At 41.9% G+C, this 25782-nt stretch overlaps 2 protein-coding genes across 2 annotated transcripts; one reads left to right on the forward strand and one right to left on the reverse strand.

Moving 5' to 3' along the window:
• Positions 1-21437: 21437 nt before the first annotated feature.
• Positions 21438-21782, forward strand: LOC140183811 (uncharacterized). Its single transcript, XM_072233127.1, has one exon. The coding sequence runs from the start codon at positions 21438-21440 to the stop codon at positions 21780-21782; it is 345 nt and encodes a 114-aa protein (XP_072089228.1).
• Positions 21783-22997: 1215 nt separating this feature from the next.
• Positions 22998-24158, reverse strand: LOC140184003 (uncharacterized). The gene is made up of 2 exons (XM_072234121.1): positions 24127-24158; positions 22998-24031 (listed from the first exon to the last, which is right to left on the reverse strand). Exon 2 carries the CDS (start codon positions 23678-23680, stop codon positions 23108-23110), a length of 573 nt encoding a protein of 190 aa, XP_072090222.1. The 5' UTR covers positions 23681-24031; positions 24127-24158; the 3' UTR covers positions 22998-23107.
• Between the last annotated feature and the right edge of the window lie 1624 nt (positions 24159-25782).

Below are 25782 nucleotides of genomic sequence, written 5' to 3' on the forward strand. Positions count from 1 at the left end.
AAAAATTTAGAGTAATTCAATATTATGAACATTAATTAGTATTGTGAAATAACCTAAAATCATAATGCAATTTATTTTTAAAGAAATAATCAAGTATTAGTATTAATTATGAAATAACCTAAAATCATAATGCATTTTATTTTTAAAGAAACAATCATTCATTAATATTTATAATAGAAACTATCATCAAAATGCTTTGATTAAAAATATGAGAGGTTAATTACTATTCATTATTAATAATATATCGATTATATCAAAAAGTAAAAACACAATTATCCGCATTTACACCATTAGAAGAATTATCATCATGAGTAAAATTTTGTAAAAAAAAAAATAAAATTGCATACATAATAGATTTAAAAAATAAATATCGTTAAGTAATTATGCTTTTATTTTAAATAAAAAGTAAAAAATTAAATATCATAAACTATATTCTTTCAAAAATAATCCTTTTAAATTGTTATGTTTGACATGATTTATTTATATATTATTTAAATTGACATTATTTTTAATTATAATAATCATTTATCCTTAATAATTATTGTTAGAATTTAATAATTTTTCATGCCTTGCAATAATTATCTATAACAAAAATATATATATCCTGAAAAAATTATTAAATAAATTTATTTATTTTTTCATATTTTCACATTAAAAAATTTTTTGTTCTATCTTTTTAAATTGTTATTATGCTATTAGAATTGTTAAATAATATTAAAAAATTCTTTAAAAATAGAAATAGCGATGACACCTTAAATTATTAATTCAATAGAATTAAATTTAAACGAATAAGGGGATTTAATCAATTATACAAATAATAGCATATTTATAAATAATTTATAAAAATAGTGTCATTAATGTAAATGATTAATACAATAATTATATGAAAATAACTAATTACATAATTTTCAAGATCCTATATAGTTGAATCTAATGGACAAATAAAAAATATTTATATGATAATGTCCTAATATTTTAGTATACTATAAATTATATTATAAATTTATATATCATATTATAATTTTAAGTCAACTCCTTAAACACATTATAACATAAACCATCTAAAAAGATACACCAAATTAATGAATATCACATGGGTCACAACATACACTCTAAATTGTCACGATATTTCAAATAAAAAAAGCATCAATACAGAGAAATCAATGAATATAACTAAAATAAAGAGGAACAAAGAGACACACAAAAAATAATAATAAAGAGAATCAATAAAAACATTAACATATAAGCCACATACATGAACAATGTATATATTAATTGTGAATCACAAAAAAGACAATATATATATATATATATATATATATATATATATATATATATATATATATATATATATATATATATGTTCTGGCCCGGCCCACTTGGTGCAACGCCCCAGCCCGAGCGGCCAACCCGACGAGCGCTTAACATCCGACCCGAAGGGAACACCCGAACATTCCCTCTCCTCCAACAAGGCACATGACAGCTGGGAAGGGAAACTTCCTGGAAGGCAGGTCTGACCCAATGGGGCCCGCTCTAGGCACAGAGTATATAAGGGGAGCGTCCCCTCACAGTACGTCACTATACCCTCACTTTTACTGCCATCTGTACGGATTCTGACTTGGGCGTCGGAGTTCTTTTTGCAGGTGGCGTCCCCCATTCTTCACCACAACAGCTCGGGAGGTCGTGCAGCTCCTCGACTCACCTTCCAGTGTCAGCCAAGGAAGTCCAGTCATGCCCCAGAATCTCGGATCCTAGTCCCCCACCTCCGTGACACATACTCGGTATACCCAACCTGTTCGATAACCGACCAGACGAACATTGGCGCCGTCTGTAGGGACCTGACTGAGGTGGCCTGAATGGACTTCCTATTGGGCCCAGTGGATGGGCAAGGCGGAGACGAGCCGTGCGCAGAGGATGACGCCCCCCGGGCCAACAGGGCGGCATCCCAAGCTTCTTCCCGTGAACGTACGAGATCCCCCTTCCGCGGTGGGGAGCCCTCCTCCCGCTCCCGAGAAAGGTGTCCTTTCGGAGGAATGGGAAGCGACAACGCAAGAATAATACAGGAGCTACACCACCGGGTGCAAAATTTGGAGAGAGAGTTGGCGAACCGGGAACGCTATCACCCTACCCCAAGTCAAGCCTGCTCCCGGTCTCCTCGAAGGAGAGAGGAGGCCCAAGCAAGAAGCCCCTAGAGGCACCATGCCAGATACCAAACGGGATCCTAATCCCCTCCAAACATTGCAGAGTAGGAGAGCCAAGGGAAAAACAGGAAAGTACCAGGAGACGACAAGACCCGATAATCTATACTCGTTCCCTAGAAAGACGCACAGAAGAAGAACGTAAAGAGAGAAGGGACAAACCGAGAAAGTAACAAAACCCTATAATCATGGGAGCAACACATTTCCATCGCTCCATTCTCGAGGTCCGGCTGTTGAAGCACTTCGGCAAGCCAACTAATATGAGATGCGACGGAACCCAGGACCGCCAGGAGCACCTAATGGCCTTTGAGGCCAGGATGAACCTGGAGTGTGCGGGTGACGAGGTGAGGTGTCGCGCTTTTCCCGTAACCTTGGCAGGACCGGCTGGTCGTTCAACACACTCCCTCAGGGTTCTGTAACGACCTTCGTGGACATTACCCCGAGGCTTTTTGGCATAGTTTACCATGTGTATTGCTAAGGCAAAGCACCCGATCAACCTTCTGAGGGTAACTCAAAAGAGCAGAGAACCGACTAGGAAGTATCTGTATAGGTTCAATGATGAATGTTTGGAGATTGACGGCCTAACTGACTCGGTAGCCAGTTTGTGTCTGACAAACGGACTGTTGAATGAAGATTTCAGGAAGCACCTCAGCACCAAGCCTGTATGGACAATGCAAGAAATTCAAAATATGGTGAGGGAGTACATCAACGACGAAGAGGTCAGTCAGGTGGTGGCGGCTGATGAATCCACATTTCATGATATTTATTTGCTCTATTTGGGTGGATTTCATCAATTTTTTCTTGCATTTATCCATTAAAATAGCATAGTTTCATGAATTCTCCCTAAATTGTGCTTGAAAGTAAAAACATGCTTTTTAAGCTTTATAATTGCTAAATTTTATTCACTTTAATTCCATTTGATGCCTTGATGTGTTTGTTGAGTAATTTCAGGCTTACAAGGCAAGTATGGATTGAAGAAGTGGAAGGAAAGCATGCAAAATAGGAGAATTCAAGAAATGAAGAATTTGGAAAGCTGTCAATTCTGACCTCTCTGTACTAAATTGGTCATAACTTGAGATACAGAGTCTAAATGAAGCGGTTCCAGCAGCATTGAAAAGCTAACGTCCGGGCTTCAAAATCATACGCAATTTGCTATAGTGAACATAAGTCTAAGTGTGCGTACGTATAGGTACTTGTGCGTACGTGATGAGCGGATAATTTATACGCTTTTTGGCATTGTTTTTAGTATGTTTTTAGTATGATCTAGTTAGTTTTTAGTATATTTTTATTAGTTTTTAGTTAAAATTCACTTTTCTGGACTTTACTATGAGTTTGTGTGTTTTTCTGTGATTTCAGGTATTTTCTGGCTGAAATTGAGGGTCCTGAGCAAAAATCTGATTCAGAAACTGAAAAGGACTGCAGATGCTGTTGGATTCTGACCTCCCTGCACTCGAAGTGGATTTTCTGGAGCTACAGAAGCCCAATTGGCGCGCTCTCAACGGCATTGGAAAGTAGACATCCTGGGCTTTCCAGCAATGTATAATAGTCCATACTTTGCCCGAGATTTGATGGCCCAAACCGGCGTTGCAAATTAGCCTCAGAATTTCCAGCGTTTAACGTTGGAACTGGCATAAAAACTGGAGTTAAACGCCCAAACTGGCATGAAAGCTGGCGTTTAACTCCAGAAAAGGTCTCTACACATGAAAGCTTCAATGCTCAGCCCAAGCACACACTAAGTGGACCCAGAAGTGGATTTTTACGTCATTTACTCATTTCTGTATACCCTAGGTTACTAGCTTACTATTAATAGGATCTTTTGACATTGTATCTGTACCTCATGACACTTTACACGTTTCTTTGTGTACCTTCTATGGCATGAGTCTCTAAACCCCATGGTTGGGGGTGAGGAGCTCTGCTGTGTCTTGATGGATTAATGCAATTACTACTGTTAGTCATTCAATCATGCTTGCTTCCATTCTAAGATATTACTTGTCCTTAAACTGGATGAATGTGATGATCCGTGACACTCATCATCATTCTCAACTATGAATGTGTGCCTGACAACCACCTCCGTTCTACCTTAGATTAAGTAGATATCTCTTGGATTCTTTAATCAGAATCTTCGTGGTATAAGCTAGAACTGATGGCGGCATTCAAGAGAATCCGGAAGGTCTAAACCTTGTCTGTGGTATTCTGAGTAGGATTCAATGATTGAATGACTGTGACGAGCTTCAAACTCCTGAAGGCGGGGCGTTAGTGACAGACGCAAAAGAATCACTGGATTCTATTCCGGCCTGATTGAGAACCGACAGATGGATAGCCGTGCCGTGACAGGGTGCGTTGAACATTTCCACTGAGAGGATGGGAGGTAGCCACTGACAACGGTGAAACCCTTGCATACAGCTTGCCATGGAAGGAGCCTTGCGTGCTTGAAGAAGAAGACAGTAGGAAAGCAAAGATTCAGAAGATGGAGCATCTCCAAAACCTCAACCTGTTCCCCATTACTGCAAACAAGTACTTATTTCATGTTCTTTTACTTTTCACAATCAATCCTGATAATTTCTGATATCCTGACTAAGATTTACAAGATAACCATAGCTTGCTTCAAGCCGACAATCTCCGTGGGATCGACCCTTACTCATGTAAGGTATTACTTGGACGACCCAGTGCACTTGCTGGTTAGTTGTGCGGAATTGCAAAAGTGTGATTGCAATTTCGTGCACCAAGTTTTTGGCGCCGTTGCCGGGGATTGTTCGAGTTTGGACAACTGACGGCTTATCTTGTTGCTTAGATTAGGACTGTTTTATTTTTGTTGGTTTAGAGTCTTTTAGTTAAGTCTAGTTTCATATTTTAAGTTTGGTGTCAATTGCATTCTTTTGCTTTTCTTTTAATTTTCGATTTTGCATGTCCTTAGTCCCTTTTTGATCCGTAAAAATTCTAAGTTTGGTGTCCTCTTTGTGTTTTTCCCTTAAAAATTTTCGAAAATTAGTGTTTGATTTTCTAAAAATTTTAAGTTTGGTGTCATTTTGTTATTTTTCTCTTTCCTCTTTCCAAAAAATCAAATCTTTTTCATAAAAATTTTTCAATCATATCTTTCTAATTGCTAATCTCAAAATCTTTTTAATTAACTAATTGATTCAGTTTTCAATTTGCTTTGATTTTATTTTCTTTTAATTTTCAAATTTTTTTTATTTTATTTTCCTTTTGTTTTTATTTTATTTTATTTTTCGGTTAATTCAAAAAAAAAATATAAAATAAAAATATATTTTTATCTACTTGCAATCCATATTATTTCCTTTATCCATCATGGACATAAGTGGAATTGAACAGTCCAGAAGGACTCTGGGGTCATATGCTAACCCCATTACAGCTGCATATGGGAGTAGCATCTGTACACCTCCCATCAAAGCAAGCAGCTTTGAGCTAAATCCTCAACTCATTATCATAGTGCAGCAAAATTGCCAGTATTCCGGTCTTCCACAGGAAGAACCTACTGAGTTTCTGGCACAGTTCTTACAAATTGCTGACACAGTACATGATAAAGAGGTGGATCAGGATGTCTACAGACTATTACTGTTTCCATTTGCTGTAAAAGATCAAGCTAAAAGGTGGTTGAATAACCAACCTACAGCAAGCATAAAGACATGGAAACAGTTATCAGACAAATTCCTGAATCATTTTTACCCTCCAAAGAGGATGACACAACTAAGGCTGGACATCCAAGGCTTTAAACAAGAGGATAATGAATCCCTTTATAATGCCTGGGAGAGGTATAGAGGTATGCTAAGAAAATGCCCCTCTGAAATGTTTTCAGAGTGGGTACAGTTAGACATCTTCTACTATGGGCTTACAGAAAAAGCTCAGATGTCTTTAGACCACTCAGCTGGTGGATCTATACACATGAGGAAGACAATTGAAGAGGCTCAAGAGCTTATAGACACTGTTGCTAGAAACCAATATTTGTACTCTAGCAATGAGTTCTCTCCAAAAGAGGAAGTCATGGCAGTAGTCACTGATCCTAATCCTCAAGAACAGATGATTGAGCTTAATCAACAATTGCTCCTGATGACAGAACAGTTAGCAGAATTTAAAGAGATGCTCCATGAAACTAAAGTTGCTAACAAGATCATAGAACTGCAGTTGAATCAAGCAAAACAGCAGATATCTAAACAGATAACAGAAGAGTGTCAAGCAGTTCAACTGAGGAGTGGGAAGACACTGAACAACACCACTCAAAAGAGCAAGAAGTCAAATAAGGAACAATTGACAGAGGATAACCAAGCCACTGCCCAAAATCCCTCTGAGGACAGTAAGAGCCCAGAGAGGAATACTTTTGGCGTTCAAACGCCAGAAAGGGAAGGAAAGCTGGCGTTAAACGCCCATTCCTTGCCCAGTTCTGGCATTCAAACGCCAGAAAAGGGAGAGAAGTTGGCATTAAACGCCCAATCTTCACCCATTCCTGGCGTTCAGACGTCAAGGGAGGATCATACACCTGAGAGTGCTGACAGTAATCCCTCTAAAAAGGCTTCTTCAACCACTTCTGTAAGGGATAAGCCTGCAGCAACTAAGGTTGAAGAATATAAAGCCAAGATGCCTTATCCTCAGAAACTCCGCCAAGCGGAGCAAGATAAGCAATTTGCCTGCTTTGCAGATTATCTAAGGACTCTTGAAATAAAGATTCCATTTGCAGAGGCACTTGAGCAAATACCTTCTTATGCTAAGTTCATGAAAGAGATCTTAAGTCATAAGAAGGATTGGAGAGAAACTGAAAAAGTATTTTTCACTGAAGAATGCAGTGCAGTCATTCTGAAAAGCTTACCAGAAAAGCTTCAAGATCCAGGAAGCTTTATGATACCATGCACATTAGAAGGTGCTTGCACCAAGACAGCCCTATGTGATCTTGGAGCTAGCATCAATCTAATACCTGCATCCACTATCAGAAAGCTTGGGTTGACTGGAGAAGTCAAACCAACCCGGATATGCCTCCAACTTGCTGATGGTTCCATTAAACATCCATCAGGCATAATAGAGGATATGATTGTCAAGGTTGGGCCATTCGCCTTTCCAACTGACTTTGTGGTGCTGGAAATGGAGGAGCACAAGAGTGCAACTCTCATTCTAGGAAGACCTTTCCTAGCAACTGGACGAACTCTCATTGATGTACAAAAAGGGGAAGTAACCCTGAGAGTCAATGAGGACGAGTTCAAGTTGAATGCTGTAAAAGCTATGCAGCATCCAGACACAACAAATGACTGCATGGGCGCTGACATTATTGACTCTCTGGTAGAAGAGATCAATATGACTGAAAGCCTAGAATCAGAGCTTGAGGACATCTTCAAAGATGCTCAACCTGATCAAGAAGAACCAGAGGAAACAAAGGAATTTGCGAAAATTCCTCAGGAGGAGGATAAGCCTCCCAAACCTGAACTCAAACCACTACCACCATCCCTGAAGTATGCATTTCTGGGAGAGGGTGACACTTTTCCAGTGATTATAAGCTCTGCTTTAAATCCACAGGAAGAGGAAGCACTGATTCAAGTGCTAAGGACACACAAGACAGCTCTTGGGTGGTCCATAAGTGATCTTAAGGGCATTAGCCCAGCTAGATACATGCACAAGATCCTGTTGGAGGATAATGCCAAACCAGTGGTCCAACCACAAAGGAGGCTAAATCCAGCCATGAAGGAGGTGGTGCAGAAAGAGGTCACTAAATTACTAGAGGCTGGGATCATTTATCCTATTTTTGATAGCCCCTGGGTGAGCCTTGTCCAAGTTGTCCCAAAAAAAGGAGGCATGACAGTGGTTCATAATGAAAAAAATGAACTGGTTCCTACAAGAACAGTCACAGGGTGGCGTATGTGTATTGACTACAGAAGGCTCAATACAGCCACCAGAAAGGATCATTTTCCTTTACCATTCATAGACCAAATGCTAGAAAGACTAGCTGGTCATGATTATTACTGCTTTTTGGATGGCTATTCAGGTTACAACCAAATTGCAGTAGATCCTCAGGACCAAGAGAAAACAGCATTTACTTGCCCTTCTGGCGTGTTTGCCTACAGAAGGATGCCTTTTGGTCTGTGTAATGCTCCTGCAACCTTTCAGAGATGCATGCTATCTATCTTCTCTGATATGGTGGAGAAATTTCTTGAAGTCTTCATGGATGACTTCTCAGTATATGGAGACTCATTCAGCTCCTGTCTTAACCACCTATCACTTGTCCTGAAAAGGTGCCAAGAGACTAACCTGGTTTTAAACTGGGAGAAATGTCACTTTATGGTGACTGAAGGAATTGTCCTTGGACACAAAATTTCAAGCAGGGGAATAGAGGTGGATAAGGCAAAGGTAGAGGTAATCGAAAAATTACCACCACCTGCCAATGTTAAGGCAATCAGAAGCTTTCTGGGGCATGCAGGATTCTACAGAAGGTTTATAAAGGATTTTTCAAAAATTGCAAAACCTTTGAGTAACCTGCTAGCTGCTGACACACCATTTGTGTTTGACACACAGTGTCTGCAGGCATTTGAGACCCTGAAAGCTAAGCTGGTCACAGCACCAGTCATCTCTGCACCAGATTGGACATTGCCATTTGAACTAATGTGTGATGCCAGTGACCATGCCATTGGTGCAGTGTTGGGACAGAGGCATAACAAGCTTCTGCACGTCATTTATTATGCTAGCCATGTTCTAAATGATGCACAGAAGAATTACACAACCACAGAAAAAGAGTTACTTGCAGTGGTTTATGCCATTGACAAGTTTAGATCCTATCTAGTGGGATCCAAAGTGGTTGTGTACACTGACCATGCTGCTCTTAAATACTTACTCACAAAGCAGGATTCAAAACCCAGGCTAATAAGATGGGTGTTGCTTCTGCAAGAGTTTGATATAGAAATAAGAGACAGAAAAGGGACAGAGAACCAGGTAGCTGATCATCTATCCCGAATAGAACCAGTAGCTGGGGCGTCCCTCCCTTCTACTGAGATCTCTGAGACTTTTCCAGATGAGCAACTCTTTTCCATTCAGGAAGCTCCATGGTTTGCAGATATTGCAAACTATAAAGCTGTGAGGTTCATACCCCAGGAGTACAACAGAGTGCAAAGAAAGAAATTAATTTCAGATGCCAAGTACTACCTATGGGATGAGCCATATCTCTTTAAGAGATGTGCAGACGGAATGATCCGCAGATGTGTACCCAGAGAAGAAGCACAAAGGATCCTATGGCACTGCCATGGATCACAGTATGGAGGACATTTTGGAAGTGAGCGAACAGCCACTAAAGTCCTCCAATGTGGCTTCTACTGGCCTACTCTCTATAAAGATGCCCGAGAGTTTGTGCGTAACTGTGACAGTTGCCAAAGAGCTGGTAACTTGCCTCATGGTTATGCCATGCCTCAACAAGGGAAATTAGAGATAGAATTGTTTGATGTATGGGGAATTGACTTCATGGGTCCATTCCCACCATCATACTCAAACACTTACATTCTGGTAGCAGTGGACTATGTATCTAAGTGGGTAGAAGCAATTGCTACACCCACTAATGATACCAAGACCGTGCTGAAATTCCTCCAGAAACACATCTTCAGCAGGTTTGGTGTTCCCAGAGTACTAATCAGTGACGGGGGCACTCATTTCTGCAATAGACAGCTATACTCTGCTATGGTCAGATATGGAATTAGCCACAAAGTGGCAACTCCGTATCATCCACAGACAAATGGGCAAGCTGAAGTCTCTAACAGAGAGCTAAAAAGAATCCTGGAACGGACTGTGATAGCCCGAAGAAAGGATTGGGCAAAGAGTTTGGATGATGCTCTGTGGGCATACAGAACAGCATTCAAGACTCCTATCGGAACCTCTCCATACCAATTGGTGTATGGGAAGGCCTGTCATCTGCCCGTGGAACTGGAGCATAAAGCCTACTGGGCAACCAGATTCCTAAACATGGATGCTCAGTTAGCTGGTGAAAAAAGATTGCTCCAGCTAAATGAGCTAGAGGAGTTCAGACTCAATGCCTTTGAAAATGCAAAAATTTATAAGGAAAAGGCAAAGAAGTGGCATGACAAGAAGTTGTCATCCAGAGTCTTTGAGCCAGGACAAAAAGTTCTGCTTTTCAACTCTAGGCTCAGATTGTTTCCAGGAAAACTTAAATCCCGGTGGAGGGGTCCGTATGTGATTACAGGAGTGTCACCATATGGATATGTTGAGCTTCAGGATATTGATTCTGACAAAAAGTTCATTGTTAATGGACAGAGAATCAAGCATTATCTTGAAAGCAATTTTGAGCAGGACTGCTCAAAACTGAGACTTGAGTGATTCTCAGTAAAAGGTCCAGCTAAAGACAGTAAAGAAGCGCTTGCTGGGAGGCAACCCAGTCATTAGCAGGTTATATGTTTTGTTCTTACAAAGGCAAGTATCAAAAATGAAGGAATTCATAGAGTTACAGAAGGATTCAGTGCAAAAAGCAGAGAAAGAGAGCTTACTGGCGAAAAAATGCCAGTAAGGGGTATTTTGGGCGTTAAACGCCAGAATGGGCACCATTCTGGGCGTTTAACGCCAGTAAAGGTGCCATTTTGGGCGTTAAACGCCAGAATGGGCACCATTCTGGGCGTTTAACGCCAGGTGTGCAGCATCCTGGGCGTTTAGCAAAACGCCCAGTGATAAAGGGAATTCTGGCGTTTAACGCCAGCCAGGGCACCTGGCTGGGCGTTAAACGCCCACAATGGGCAACAAATGGGCGTTAAACGCCAGAAAGGTGGGGGACCAAGATTTTGTTTTCCAATCAAATTTTTTCAAACTTTCCTTTTCTTACCCATACTTTTCTACATAAACCCATCTCAACCTTTCATCATTCACTTTCAAATCCTCAAAAAATCAAAATCATTCTTCAAATCTCTCTCAAATCAATCCCAAATCTTATTCAAAAACTCACCCTTCTCTCAAATTCTCTCCATATCTTCTCAAATCTCCTTTCAATTTCTTTCGAAATCTCCTTCCCCCCCTTATAAAAACACGTTCGGCCTCACCATTCCCCCACACCATTCGAATTTGCTCTTCTCCTCTCTCTTTCCTTCCTTTCTTTTGCTTGAGGACAAGCAAACCTCTAAGTTTGGTGTGCTTTTCCGTGATCACTAAAGCTAAGATTCATCAAGATCATGGCTCCTAAGGGAAAACAAACCAATTTAAGAGGAAAGAAAGAGAATAATCCAAAGAATCTTTGGAATCAAGAGAAGTTCTTAACCAAAGAACATGATCACAAAATAATGGGTCTGAGGTCAGTGATCCCGGAAGTTAAATTTGATCTGAAAGAAGATGAATACCCGGGGATCCAAGAGCAAATTCGAAACAGAGGATGGGAAGTTCTAACCAATCCTGAGATAAAGGTTGGAAGGAATATGGTTCAGGAATTCTACTCAAATCTGTGGCTAACAGATAAGCAGAGAATGACTGGAACTGCTTACCATACTTACAGAACCATGGTCAGAGGGAAAGTTATGTACTTCCATCTGGACAAAATAAGAGAAATCTTCAAATTGCCTCAACTGCAAGATGATCCTGAATCCTTTAATAGGAGAATGGTGAGAGCAGATAAAGGGTTGGATCAAGTTCTATAGGACATATGCCTCCCTGGAACTAAGTGGATAACCAATTCAAAGGGTGTCCCAAACCAACTCAAGAGGGGAGACCTCAAACCAATTGCAAGAGGTTGGCTAGACTTTATTGGGCGTTCCATACTGCCCACTAGCAACCGTTCTGAGGTCACTATCAAGAGAGCAGTGATGATTCATTGCATTATGCTTGGAAAAGAAGTGGAGGTTCATCATGTGATTGCTTGTGAGATCTACACAATTGCAAATAAGAATTCCACTGAAGCCAAATTGGCTTACCCAAGCTTAATCTCCTTGCTCTGTAAAGAGGCTGGGGTGAAGATGGGAGTAGATGAGTTCATACCCATTGAACATCCAATCACCAAGAAGTCAATGGAAGGACAAATGCAAGACAATTCTATCAAGAGGAGGGCGTAGGAATTCCTCCCTGAATTCCCAAAAATTGACTACTGGACCAGCCTAGAAGCATCTATCACCAAGTTACAAGAAACTATGGAGCAACTGAAGGAAGAACAGCAGAATCAGAACTGCATGCTCTGCAAATTGCTGAAGGAACAAGAGAAGCAGGGGCGTGAGCTTCAAGAGCTGAAACGCCAAAAGTTCTCCCCTCCATTTGAGGGAGCATCCACTTCTCAAAATCAAGGTTGTTGAGTCCTAACTCTGTGAAAACCTCTATCATTAGGAGCCTATTTAAATTTTTGTTTGTTCCCTATTTTTGAGTCTTTTTCTTAATTCATAATTAATAAAATTTAAAGTTTATGCCTTAAAGCTATGAATGTCCTATGAATCCATCACCTCTCTTAAATGAAAAATGCTTTAATCACAAAAGAACAAGAAGTACAGGATTTTGAATTTATCCTTGAAACTAGTTGAATTAGTTTGATGTGGTGACAATACTTTTTGTTTTCTGAATGAATGCTTGAACAGTGCATATGTCTTTTGAATTTGTTGTTTTGAGAATGTTAAAATTGTTGGCTCTTGAAAGAATGAAGGAAAAGGAGAACTGTTATTGAGGATCTGAAAAATCATCAAATTGATTCTTGAAGCAAGAAAAAGTAGTGAATTCAAAAAAAAAAAATTTCGAAAAAAAAAGAGAGAGAAGAAAGAAAAAGAAAGAAAAAAAAAGAGAGAAAAAGAAAGAAATAAAGTTGTGATCCAAAGCAAAAAGAGTGTGCTTAAGAACCCTGGACACCTCTAATTGGGGACTCTAGCAAAGCTGGGTCACAATCTGAAAAGGTTCACCCAAGTATGTGTCTGTGGCATGTATGTATCCGGTGGTAATACTGGAAGACAGAGTGCTTTGGGCCACAGCCAAGATTCATACACTAGCTATGTTCAAGAATCATTATACTTAACTAGAAGAATCAATAACACTATCTGAGTTCTGAGTTCCTATAGATGCCAATCATTCTGAACTTCAAAGGATAAAGTGAGATGCCAAAACTGTTCGGAAGCAAAAAGCTACTAGTCCCGCTCATCTAAATGGAGCTAAGTTTCCTTGATATTTTGGAATCTATAGTATATTCTCTTCTTTTTATCCTACTTTGATTTTCAGTTGCTTGGGGACAAGCAACAATTTAAGTTTGGTGTTGTGATGAGCGGATAATTTATACGCTTTTTGGCATTGTTTTTAGTATGTTTTTAGTATGATCTAGTTAGTTTTTAGTATATTTTTATTAGTTTTTAGTTAAAATTCACTTTTCTGGACTTTACTATGAGTTTGTGTGTTTTTCTGTGATTTCAGGTATTTTCTGGCTGAAATTGAGGGTCCTGAGCAAAAATCTGATTCAGAGACTGAAAAGGACTGCAGATGCTGTTGGATTCTGACCTCCCTGCACTCGAAGTGGATTTTCTGGAGCTACAGAAGCCCAATTGGCGCGCTCTCATCGGCATTGGAAAGTAGACATCCTGGGCTTTCCAGCAATGTATAATAGTCCATACTTTGCCCGAGATTTGATGGCCCAAACCGGCGTTGCAAATTAGCCTCAGAATTTCCAGCGTTTAACGCTGGAACTGGCATAAAAACTGGAGTTAAACGCCCAAACTGGCATGAAAGCTGGCGTTTAACTCCAGAAAAGGTCTCTACACATGAAAGCTTCAATGCTCAGCCCAAGCACACACTAAGTGGACCCAGAAGTGGATTTTTACGTCATTTACTCATTTCTGTATACCCTAGGTTACTAGCTTACTATTAATAGGATCTTTTGACATTGTATCTGCACCTCATGACACTTTACACGTTTCTTTGTGTACCTTCTACGGCATGAGTCTCTAAACCCCATGGTTGGGGGTGAGGAGCTCTGCTGTGTCTTGATGGATTAATGCAATTACTACTGTTAGTCATTCAATCATGCTTGCTTCCATTCTAAGATATTACTTGTCCTTAAACTGGATGAATGTGATGATCCGTGACACTCATCATCATTCTCAACTATGAACGTGTGCCTGACAACCACCTCCGTTCTACCTTAGATTAAGTAGATATCTCTTGGATTCTTTAATCAGAATCTTCGTGGTATAAGCTAGAACTGATGGCGGCATTCAAGAGAATCCGGAAGGTCTAAACCTTGTCTGTGGTATTCTTAGTAGGATTCAATGATTGAATGACTGTGACGAGCTTCAAACTCCTGAAGGCGGGGCGTTAGTGACAGACGCAAAAGAATCACTGGATTCTATTCAGGCCTGATTGAGAACCGACAGATGGATAGCCGTGCCGTGACAGGGTGCGTTGAACATTTCCACTGAGAGGATGGGAGGTAGCCACTGACAACGGTGAAACCCTTGCATACAGCTTGCCATGGAAGGAGCCTTGTGTGCTTGAAGAAGAAGACAGTAGGAAAGCAGAGATTCAGAAGATGGAGCATCTCCAAAACCTCAACCTGTTCCCCATTACTGCAAACAAGTACTTATTTCATGTTCTTTTACTTTTCACAATCAATCCTGATAATTTCTGATATCCTGACTAAGATTTACAAGATAACCATAGCTTGCTTCAAGCCGACAATCTCCGTGGGATCGACCCTTACTCACGTAAGGTATTACTTGGACGACCCAGTGCACTTGCTGGTTAGTTGTGCGGAATTGCAAAAGTGTGATTGCAATTTCGTGCACCAGTACGCACAAGTCAGGATTCAGCATGTGTGCAGACGCACACATCTGTGCATCCGCACAGGTCCCTGCACGTGACCTCATTAATTGCAACTCGCTGGCAGTGATTTTTGGGCCCCCAAAACCCAATCCAACTCATTTTTGAAGCTATTTCAAGCCAAATTGAAGCTTGGAGAAAGGGGAGGGGGCAATTAGGTTTAGCTTTTATCATGTTTTAGTGTAGTTTTCTAGAGAGAGAAGCTCCCCCCTCTCTCTAGAATTAGGTTTTTTAGCTTAGTTTCCTTTTAATTTCAGCACTTTAATTTTTGTCTTAGTATAATTTCATTTATGTTTCCATGCTTTATTGTCTTTATCTTCTTCATCTCTTTTGTTATTTCCTCTTTTATGTCAATTTTCATGTTATGAACACTTTTGTTAAAATAATTCCAATTAATGCAAATTTATGTTTTCATGTCATTTATTGCTTTCTTTAGTTGTCATGGTCACTTTCTTGCTTTGGTAGTTTTAGAATTTATTTTATTGCAATTTGATATTATTTTATTCTCATGCACACCAAGTGTTTGATAAAATACTTGGCTTAGTTTTCACTTAGTTTTTCTACACTCTTGGCTTGAAATTGATGAGTTTGGTGATCCTTGAGCTATTGATGTCCATTCATGTTTGATACATTAGAGTAGTTAGTTGATTTGGTCTCCCTTGACACTATGTGACCCCTTAGTGTTGACATAGGACTTAGGGGTTGAAATCAACTATGCCTATTTGACTTATCTTCGATGTAAGGTTGACTAAGTAGGATTAACTTTTCATAATCATCATATGTTTGTGGTCAATGTCTAGGATAGGTAACCTTAGCTCTCAATTACTTGCCAAGAGGTTTTCTTGCATTTTATTGCTTTTGACTTTTATTGCTTTGATGTCTAAATTCTTTCATGTTTAGTTTTCACACTCTTAGTTGAGAGATTGGTTGTTTGGGTGGAATTGAGTTGTGGATGTCCATTCCGCATTGTGGTAACGGCTAATTAGTTTGGTTTCCATTGACTAGTGAGTTGACTAGGACTTATGAATTGAGACCAATTATGCCCTTTTGACTAATTCTCAAGGAGGATTGACTAATTTGGATTGATTCCACACAATTACCATGTTTGTGGTCCATAACTAGGATAGGAATCCCAAATTATCCAATTCTCACCAAGAGTCCTTTTTAGCATTTAATCTCCATTTTCATTGCTTTTAATTGCTTTCCATTTAATTCCTTGCATGCTTATTTAATTTCTTGCTATTTATATTTCTTGCTTCTCTCTTGCATTCACAATTCCCCATGCTCTCTTCCATATCCAATGATGAACACTTAATTGCAACTCTTAGGGAGAACGACCCGAGGTTGAATTACTCTCGATCTCGGTTATTATAATTTGAATTTAAAACATTTGATCTGGGAATTAATCGTTGGTCTAGACTATACTTTCAATGATGGAATTCTATTTGGTCTAAAATCTAGATCGATGATAAATTTCTCTTTATCAAATTTGGCGCCGTTGCCGGGGAGTTGCAATGGTGTTGCTGTTGGCTATTGTAAATATATTAATATGTAAATAGCTTATTTTTGGTTGATTGTACATATGTTGCTTGCTTGTTTTTGGCTTTTGTAAATATGTTAGTATGTGAATATCTTACTTTTTATTTGCCATTGTGAATATGTTTCTCTTGTTTGCTTTTTGTTTTTCTTGTTGGGAGCTCATGGCTTCTTGGACACTCCACCAAAGCTTGGTGCAATCAATGGAGAGTTTAGAGACCCAAACATTTTTAAAGCTTCCCAATTAAGTCCAACTTAAGGACTCTAAATGAAAGTACTAGGTGGGAGATACCCCACCATGGTAACACCTTTCTAACAGTCTCTTTGTACATAGTTTCAATTTATTGCATTTTGTCTCTTGTAGATAGCTTAGGTTTAGTTTAATTTCAAGCTTAATTTGCTTAGATTCTAGTTTAGATCATGTGTTTTGGGTGAATAATATGTTTTGGGGTTGAAAAGCTATTTTGGATTTCAAGTTTGGTGCCTTAGAGCACTAAAATTTTTTGAGAAAAACAGAGCGTGTGCGTGCACACACACCTGTACATATGCACACAACCCCAATTTTTGCGTTCTGTGTGCACGCACCCCTTTGTGCGTGCACACACCAGCGCGCCCCTTTTGGTGGGAGCATTCGCACGACTTGTCTGTCTGCATCCCCCATTCTTTTGCCTCTGTGCATGCGCACGGACCTATGTGCATACGCACAGACGGCGTGATAGCTGGCAACTTTGACGCTTCATTTTTTTTGAAAAAAAGAGTGTTCTGTGCGGGCGCACAAGCTTGTGCGCACGCACACGTCTTGATCCTTTCTCTGCTTGGAGCGTTCGCACGCCTTGTGCGAGCGCACACCCCCTAATTCACTTAGTGTGCGTACGCACACATACCTGTGCGTACGCACGCCCCTATTTTCTTACTCTTATGCTTCTTTTCTCCTCTTCTCTCTACTTCTTCTATTTCTTCTCTCTTTTACCCCTCTCTTCCCTTGCTTTTGCCTTCTTCTCTACTTGCTTTACTTTGCTTTGTTTACATTTCATTTTTATTTTAGTAATTATGTTAGTTTTTGTTTAGTTGTTTTTGAATTGAATAAGTTGCAAATGTTTGGTTGATGATTGTTGGGTTGCTTCTTGCTTGAATTTTGGTTTAATTGTTGATGAATATGTGCATTGAGCATTGAGTCTTTATTAGATTGCCTAATTGAATTGTGATTTTGATGCGTGTGTTGTCGCGACCATATGTGTTAAACTATATCCTTATTTGCCAACTTGATTATGAACTGTGCACTTTTAATTTAGTGATTTGAGTTGAACTACTTATTCATCATAGTCTTTAAGTGAATATAATCACATAACAAGGTATTTGTCCCTTGTTAATGCCTTGCATTTTTTTAATCGACTTGACTTGATTCTTATCAAGACTTGTCACTTTTTGTAACAAGTACCTTATACATGTGATTATTTCATTATTCCTAAGGATGAATAAGTAGTTTGTTTTCATCATTGGATTGGTTATTGTAAATTGTGCCATTTTATATTAATTTTGAGCTTTCACTTGCACAATTTCAATATCCAATATCTTTTACATTCAATTCATTTTAGTTGTAGTTACCTAGGGTTGCTTGTACTTTAAACTTTGCTTTTTCTTCACTTACAACCTAGGCCACTTAGTTGAGGAACATGCTATTTCTTTTGCTTTTGTGGTTCCCATTTTGTCTGACCAATGTGTTGTTTTCTAAACCGTGCACACTTAGAATACACACATTGTCTTCTATCATACCACACTGCTATGACTTTTTCCTCAATTCTTGTTTCTGTGTTTATACAGCAACCCGGAGCTCTGGTGCCCACCAACTGAAGGTGGAGCCTCTTAGAGCATCTCTTCACCCCCCGGATTGAGTGCATGCACGGAGGACCGTGCAACGTTTAAGTGAGGGGGATGATCCACAACTTTGGGACGTAAATCTCTCTTTCTCAACACCTTGCACTTAGTATTATAGAGTAGTTATGGATATTTTGACATTTTGCTCTAAATTTTGGCTTGTACATATGTTCTTTTTGATTTTTAGTCTTGGTTTTGATTTGGGATGATGTGATGATTGTACCTAAGTTTGGTTTCCTATACACTTGCTATTTTGCTTTGATTGAAATTAGGAATTAAATTTAGGATTTTTGACTTATTTCATCCAATCACATTATATATACATATATAGAATAAATGTTAGTTAATTTAATGAAATTTCCAAGAAACTTACTCTTTATATAGGGCATTGAAATTCAAATTGAATTGAGTTGAAATATTTTAAAACTTGCATGATTTATACATTGTGGAATATGGTTTTTGAGTTAAGGAACATACAACTTGTGAGTTTTTGAGCCTTATTGTGTGGTTACATCATTGGACTACTTATTTCATTTTTTGTGTGTTGCTCTTCTCTATGATTGCAATCTTAGGTTTATTTAATTCTATATATCCATGAGCCCCCGGGGAAAGCCCCGACAATATCATTCGGACCAGAGGACCAATGGTTCCACGATGTACCGAAGAACTCCCCCCATGGTAATAACAGCAAGAGTGGGAACTGGGTTGGTCAAACGAATTCTCGTTGACACCGGAGCCGACGCAAACATCATGTTCCAATATGTGTTTGACGCTCTGGGCATCCGAGAAGCCGACTTAAAAACCCACCAACACGGGGTGGTTGGCTTGGGGGATAACTTTATCAAGCCCGATGGAATAATCTCCCTCCCGGTCTCCATAGGAGAGGGTCAGGGAAAGAGGTTGCCAATGGCAAAGTTCGTTGTTCTAAGGGACTCCACGGCCTACAACCTTATCTTGGGAAGGAAAACCATCAACGAGTTTGGAGCAGTAATATATACCAAGCTACTGATGATGAAGTTCGTGGCCGACGATGGGTCAGTGGGATCCATCAGGGGAGATCTAGAAACGGCGGTCGCGTGCGACAATGCCAGCCTCAACCTAAGGAAGAAGTCAAAAGAGGCGTTCGGGGTTTTCCTAGCTAATCTGGATGCTAGGATCGACAACAAGCCGAGACCGGAGCCTGAAGGAGACCTCGAGAAGTTTAGGGTCGGCGACTCGGAAGACAAGTTTACCTTTGTAAACAGAAACCTCCCACATAACTTGAAAGAGCCATTGGTGGAGACAATTCAGGCAAATGGCGATCTGTTCGCCTAGACGCCAGCCGACATGCCGGGGATCGACCCCCTGTTCATGTCACACCACCTGGCTGTGAAGGCAGAGGCCAAGCTCGTGGCACAAAGAAGAAGAAAGATGTCTCAAGAGAGAGCTGAAGAGGTGGCCAGGCAAACGACTAGTCTGCTAGAAGCGGGGTTCATCCGAGAACTGGATTACTCGACTTGGCTATCAAATGTAGTCCTGGCTAAGAAATCCAATGAAAAATGGAGGATGTGCGTAGACTACTCCGACCTTAACAAGGCATTTCCCAAGGACTGCTTCCCTTTCCGTAACATTGATGCACTAGTGGACGCGGCCATAGGGTACCGCTTCCTAAGTTTCATGGACGCGTACTCTAGCTACAACCAGATCCCGATGCACCGGCCAAGCGAAGAGAAAATGACATTCATAACGCCAGGGGGCACATACTGCTATAAGGTAATGCCGTTTGGACTAAAGAACGCGGGAGCTACCTATCAGAGAATCATGAACAAGGTGTTCGGTAACCTTATCGGTAGGTCGGTAGAAGTGTATGTGGATGACATCCTAGTTAAGACAACACAAGCAGAAGACCTCGTCGGCAACCTAGAAACCGTGTTCGCATCCTTCCGACGACACAATATTAGGCTTAATCCCCTCAAGTGCGCCTTCGGCATGGAGGCTGGGAATTTCTTGGGGTTCATGATAACCCTGAGAAATGCGAAGTAATCTTGCGAATGACGAGCCCGGGATGCGTCAAAGACGTACAGAGACTGGCAGGAAGACTCACAACCCTATCTCGATTTCTCGGCGCGTCGGCGGCCAAAGCCCTTCCATTCTTCAACTTGATGAAAAAAGGAATAGTTTTCGAGTGGACCCCAGCATGCAAGGAGGCCTTCAACCACTTCAAGAACATAATCTTGGCGCCCCCTGTCATCGGTAAGCCAAGGTATGGCAAAACATTGTTCTTATACTTAGCAGGGATGGACGAAGCCTTGGCAGCCATCTTGGTACAAGAGGAAGGGAGAACTCAGCAGCCGGTCTACTTTGTTAGCAAAGCCTTACAGGGAGCAGAGTTGAGATACAGTAAATTGGAAAAGTTGGCATATGCGTTCTTGACCTCATCCCGAAGGTTGCGGCAGTACTTCCATGGACATTAGGTAGGCGTCAGGACGGATCAAGCGATACGCCAAGTTTTGCAAAAGCCCGACCTGGCGGGAAGAATGATGACTTGGGCAATCGAGCTATCTCAATATGACCTGTAGTATGAACCCAGACACGCAATCAAACCCCAGGCGATGGCCGATTTCCTCGTGGAAGTGACGGGAGACCCCCACGAAGTACCAAGCAAATGGTGGAAACTCCATGTGGACAGAGCTTCCAACCAAATGTTTGTAGGTGCAGGGATTATCATGGAGAGCCCAACCGGGGTGGTGTATGAGCAATCAATCAAATTCGAGTTCCCGGTGTCCAATAACCAAGCAGAGTATGAAGCCTTTCTTGGTGGCATGGTCCTGGCAAGGGAAGTCGGGGGCAACCAGGGTGGAGGTATGCAGCGACTCTCAGGTCGTCACATCACAGATTAATGGAACGTATCAAGCTAGGGATTCTCTGCTGCAAAAGTACTTGGAAAAAGTAAAAAAGCTGAGTGAGGAATTCGAAGAGGTCGCGGTGCAACACGTCCCAAGGGAGAGGAACACCCGAGCTGATCTCCTAATATAGGGTTTAGTGAAAGATCCAACAGTCACTTTACACATAACCTAAACGGCCGACGTCTCCTCATGGATGGACCCAATCACCGACTTCTTGGAAAACGATAAACTCCCTGATGACGACAAGGCTGCAAAAGCGCTGAGAAGGGAAGCGGCCAACTATGCGATAATAGATGGACGACTATTTAAGAAAGGGCTGAGCCAACCTCTGTTGAAGTGCCTACGCCCTTACCAGACGGACTACATGTTAAGCGAAGTCCACGAAGGGTGCTGCGACCATCATATTGAAGGAAAGGCCCTGGCTCGAAATCTTGTCAGGGCTGGTTACTATTGGCCCTCAATGATGCCAGATTCCCAAGAGTTCGTAAAGAAATGCAGGATATGCCAGGAAAATTCCAACTTTTACAAAGCGCCATAGCGGAGCTGAGCCTGCTGATGGCCTCCCGACCATTCTCCTAATGGGGTGTCGACCTGTTAGGACCTTTTCTAGTCGGACTTGGGCAGGTTAAGTACCTAATTGTCGCCATTGACTATTACACCAAGTGGGTGGAAGCCAAGCTGTTGGCCAGCATATCCTCGGAAAATTGCAGAAAGTTCATATGGAGGCAAGTAATCTCCAGGTTTGGAGTCTCGAGGTCGTCATCTCGGACAACGAAACACAGTTTGCCAACAAAAGGTTCAGAGAATTCCTTGCTGGCATAGGGATAAAGTAGAATTTCTCATTCGTCGAGCACCCCCAAACTAGCAGCCAAGTTGAAGCAGCAAACAAGGTCATCCTACAAGGTCTTAAAAAGTGTCTTGACCAAAAAAAGGGAGTCTGGGCAAACGAGCTAGTGTCGGTCCTATGGTCCTATCACACAACACAGCAGTCCTCCACCGGGGAGACGCTCTTCCGGCTAACCTATGGGGTGGACGCGATAATACCCATGAAAATTGGGGAACCGAGCCCCCGACAACTTTTGGGAAATGTCGAGGAAGCCGTGGAGAAGGACTTGGCAGATGAGGTCAGAGAGATGGCCCACCTATCTCAGGTGGCGTTGAAACAAAGAACAGCCCTGCGTTACAATGCCAAAGTACTAAAAAGAAATTTTGAGCCAAATGACCTAGTCCTGCGACGTAATGACGTAGGGATGCCGACACCAGGGGAAGGGAAGTTAGCAGCAAACTGGGAAGGTTCATACAGGATAAAGGAAGTAGTTGGCAACGAAGCATACAAGTTGGAACGTCTGGATGGCAGGGAAGTTTCTAGAACGTGGAACGTGAGAAATCTAAGGGGATTCTACTCTTAGAAGCCGAGACGTACCCGACGATCAGGCGATATCCCAGTTTGAGTGAGGCCCATTTTATTTTATGTCTGCACTATCTTCCCATTGGTTGTTTACGTGAATCGCAATTTATCATGGTATAATTGTGTTCAGACTACACTAATTATTCCTTTCTTGTTTCAAAGTTAATATTTTAATGCACCATTTAAATTGTTTAAATTACCTTGTGTTGTAAATTACCAAATTCAATAACTACACGGCATCCCGGGATTGATCACGGGATTGATCACCCCGGGAACCATTGAAGTCGCGGATGCTACAACAAATGGCTACTAAATAAGGCCAGATTCTAGACGCTTAAGCGAAAAAGCCACAACTCGGCTTCATTTTTTGTCATAAAATTGTTTTAAAGTAAAACAATTACACAGAAAAGCCCCAAGTCGGCTTCAAAAGTCAGAATGGTAGAACGACAAAAGTCTTACAAACTACCAAACAAAAAACAAAGAGATAAAGTACAAATAACACATTTCTTGGAGAGGTCGACAATCTTCCCATCCTTGATGGTCTTGAAGGCACCCACAGCGGACACATCAAACTCGGGAGCTAGGAGCTTCACCTGGGCCTTAATCGCTTTGTCGGTGGCCATGAATGCGTCCCTAACCTCCTTCACAGTCTCTTTATTCTTCTTCTTCAAAGCAGCAACCTCAGCCTTGGCAGCATCAGCCGAGGCCATGGAAGCGGCCAGTTTCTTTTCCAGCTCTGCCACCCGAGCTTGCGCAGCAGAAACCTGGCTTTCCAAGGCAAGCTTATGCTCGGAAAGCTGAGTGATCGCTGCGTCAGAGGCCGTCAACTTCTCTGCTGAAGTAGCTAGTTGGGCCTTCAACGTCGTCCCCTCCGCCTTCGTCCTCTCCACAGACTTAACAGCTCCTTGAAGCTTGCCCTCCAGGTTCTGGGCACCGGCCAAAACGGGCTCCGCCCTTCCTCGCAATCGCGGCAGCCCGGAGTAGAGTGCGGTACACCCACTTGGCCTAGGAGGCAAGGTCCCCACCATCGAAGACTTCCTCTGTCCCCGGGAAAAGCTGAGCGTCGATGAAGTAGCCGGCGTCAAAATTCTTCTCCATGACAGTAAGCACTCCTTCCGGGGAAGAGGTCAGTTTCCTCTTCCTGGGGTTATCGACATTGGTGACCTCTAGACCTCCCCATTCCCCCGAAGCCTCTTTTGCTGGGGGAACCGGGTTGGAGCTGGTCCCAGCGACTTCTCTCTGAGGAGGTCAGGACTGAACCTCAAGACCAGGTGCAGCCGCGTGATCTATGGGAAGAGTGGTGGAGCTGTCCTCATCATCCCCAAGGAGGAACTTGGACATCAAATTATCAAGACTAACTTGGTCGGCAGCCATGAATACTGCAAAGTAAAAAACAAAACAAAAACCAGTTAAAATCATGATAAACAATGATGAACAAGAAAAGGAGGGGGTTAACGACCACCCGGTAACTCACAAATGTAGGTTTTGCCCATTTCAGGATCCCCCATCAAGAGGTGGGGATTGACGCGGATCTTCCCGAACACGGCCAACAACACATCGGCTATATTTTTGTTTTCTGGGGACAACCCTTTGTACGTCACTTTCGCGAACGCGTTAGCTTCTGCCCCAAAACTCCAGTAGGTTGGGATGCGGTGTTCACCCTCCAGAGTCAGCCAGAAGGGGTGCCGACCTGCAGCAGGGCGAACCTTGAAATATTTATCTTTGAATCCATGGTAGGAGTCCTCGAACAGGCCAAAGATCCTCCGACCTTGGGTTGCCCGAAACGACATGAACCCTTTCTTTGCTCTTCCCTCTTTAGAAGGATTTGTCAAAATAAAAAGAAATAAGAACACCTCTATGGAGGCCAGTAACTCTAGAAACTTGCAAACCATCTCGAAGAAGTGGATAGAGGCCCAGCTGTTCGGATGCAATTGAGACGGCGCCATATCACACTGGTTTAGCAGCGCCATTTAAAAGGGGGAGAAGGGAATGCGAATCCTCAAATTAGTGAACATCGCTTTGTACATCCAAATTCAATCGGTGATTCGGGGGGTGTGCAGGTTCAGATGGCATATCCGTTGTCGGTCATTAGGAACAAACACCTCATAGTTTGCCTCCTCGGGACCTCCTCCGCAGAGGTAATCCGCTTCACGAAACTCCGTGAGTTCCTCTAAGGTCATCTGCGAGGGGGTGTCCTTCACGTCTGAGGTCACCCAGGCGTACCGATCTACAGGCGCTCTCGCGGCAGGAACCCTCGCGACGGGACGTTGGTCCATACCTACAGTGAGGACACCACTCAGAATTAGTCTATGAGGTAGGGAAATCAGGACTAGCACCAGAAACTACAATTTGCCTATCTGCAGTTAAACAAAGGCTAAATCTACAGTCAAGTGAAAGCTAAAAGTCTAAAAACCAGAAAACCTAATATGGTAACCCCCTAGTATCTACCTAGCATTGGTCGAATCAGGCATGCAATCCAACAAAATACACAGTATATGGACAAAACCAAACCAAGGCATGACCACAAAATAAAACTAAGGAGCAGGGAAAAAGAGGAAACTTACTAGAATGATGATGATGATAAAAAAAAGCTGGAGAATCTCAGAGGAATTTGGATAAAACGGACGATTCACAGCAAAGAACTTCAGAGAGCGAAGAGAGGAAATGAGGAGTGTGTGACAATAGTTTGGGAAACTGAAACGTAAAGATGAGAGAAAACGAAATAGCAACTGACGCCTAGAAGCGCGAAAGGCAGGGGTCAGACGGACATTTCACTCAGGGTTCAAATCTGCCATTAAGAGCATTAAATGCCTGGCACAAAAAATGAGGCGATAAAAGACGTTCCTTCGAAGCGACAAGACCCACTCGCGCGTAGGGGGCATGCCCCAACCGCGAGTGGTAGCCAGCCGACCAAGCGACGAGATAACCAAGGCGCTAGAACGCACCAACAACGGCGCTCACGACCCTAGCTGGCGCGTTGGGGGCACTGTTCCGGCCTGGCCCACCTAGTGCAATGCCCCGGTCCGAGCGGCCGACCCGGTGAGTGCTTAACATCCGACCTGAGGGGAACACCCGAACATTCCCTCTCCTCTAGCAAGGCACATGACAGCTGGGTAGGAAAACTTCCTGA

Source organism: Arachis hypogaea, chromosome 1 (genome assembly GCF_003086295.3).
Source record: "Arachis hypogaea cultivar Tifrunner chromosome 1, arahy.Tifrunner.gnm2.J5K5, whole genome shotgun sequence".
Lineage (NCBI taxonomy): Eukaryota > Viridiplantae > Streptophyta > Magnoliopsida > Fabales > Fabaceae > Arachis > Arachis hypogaea.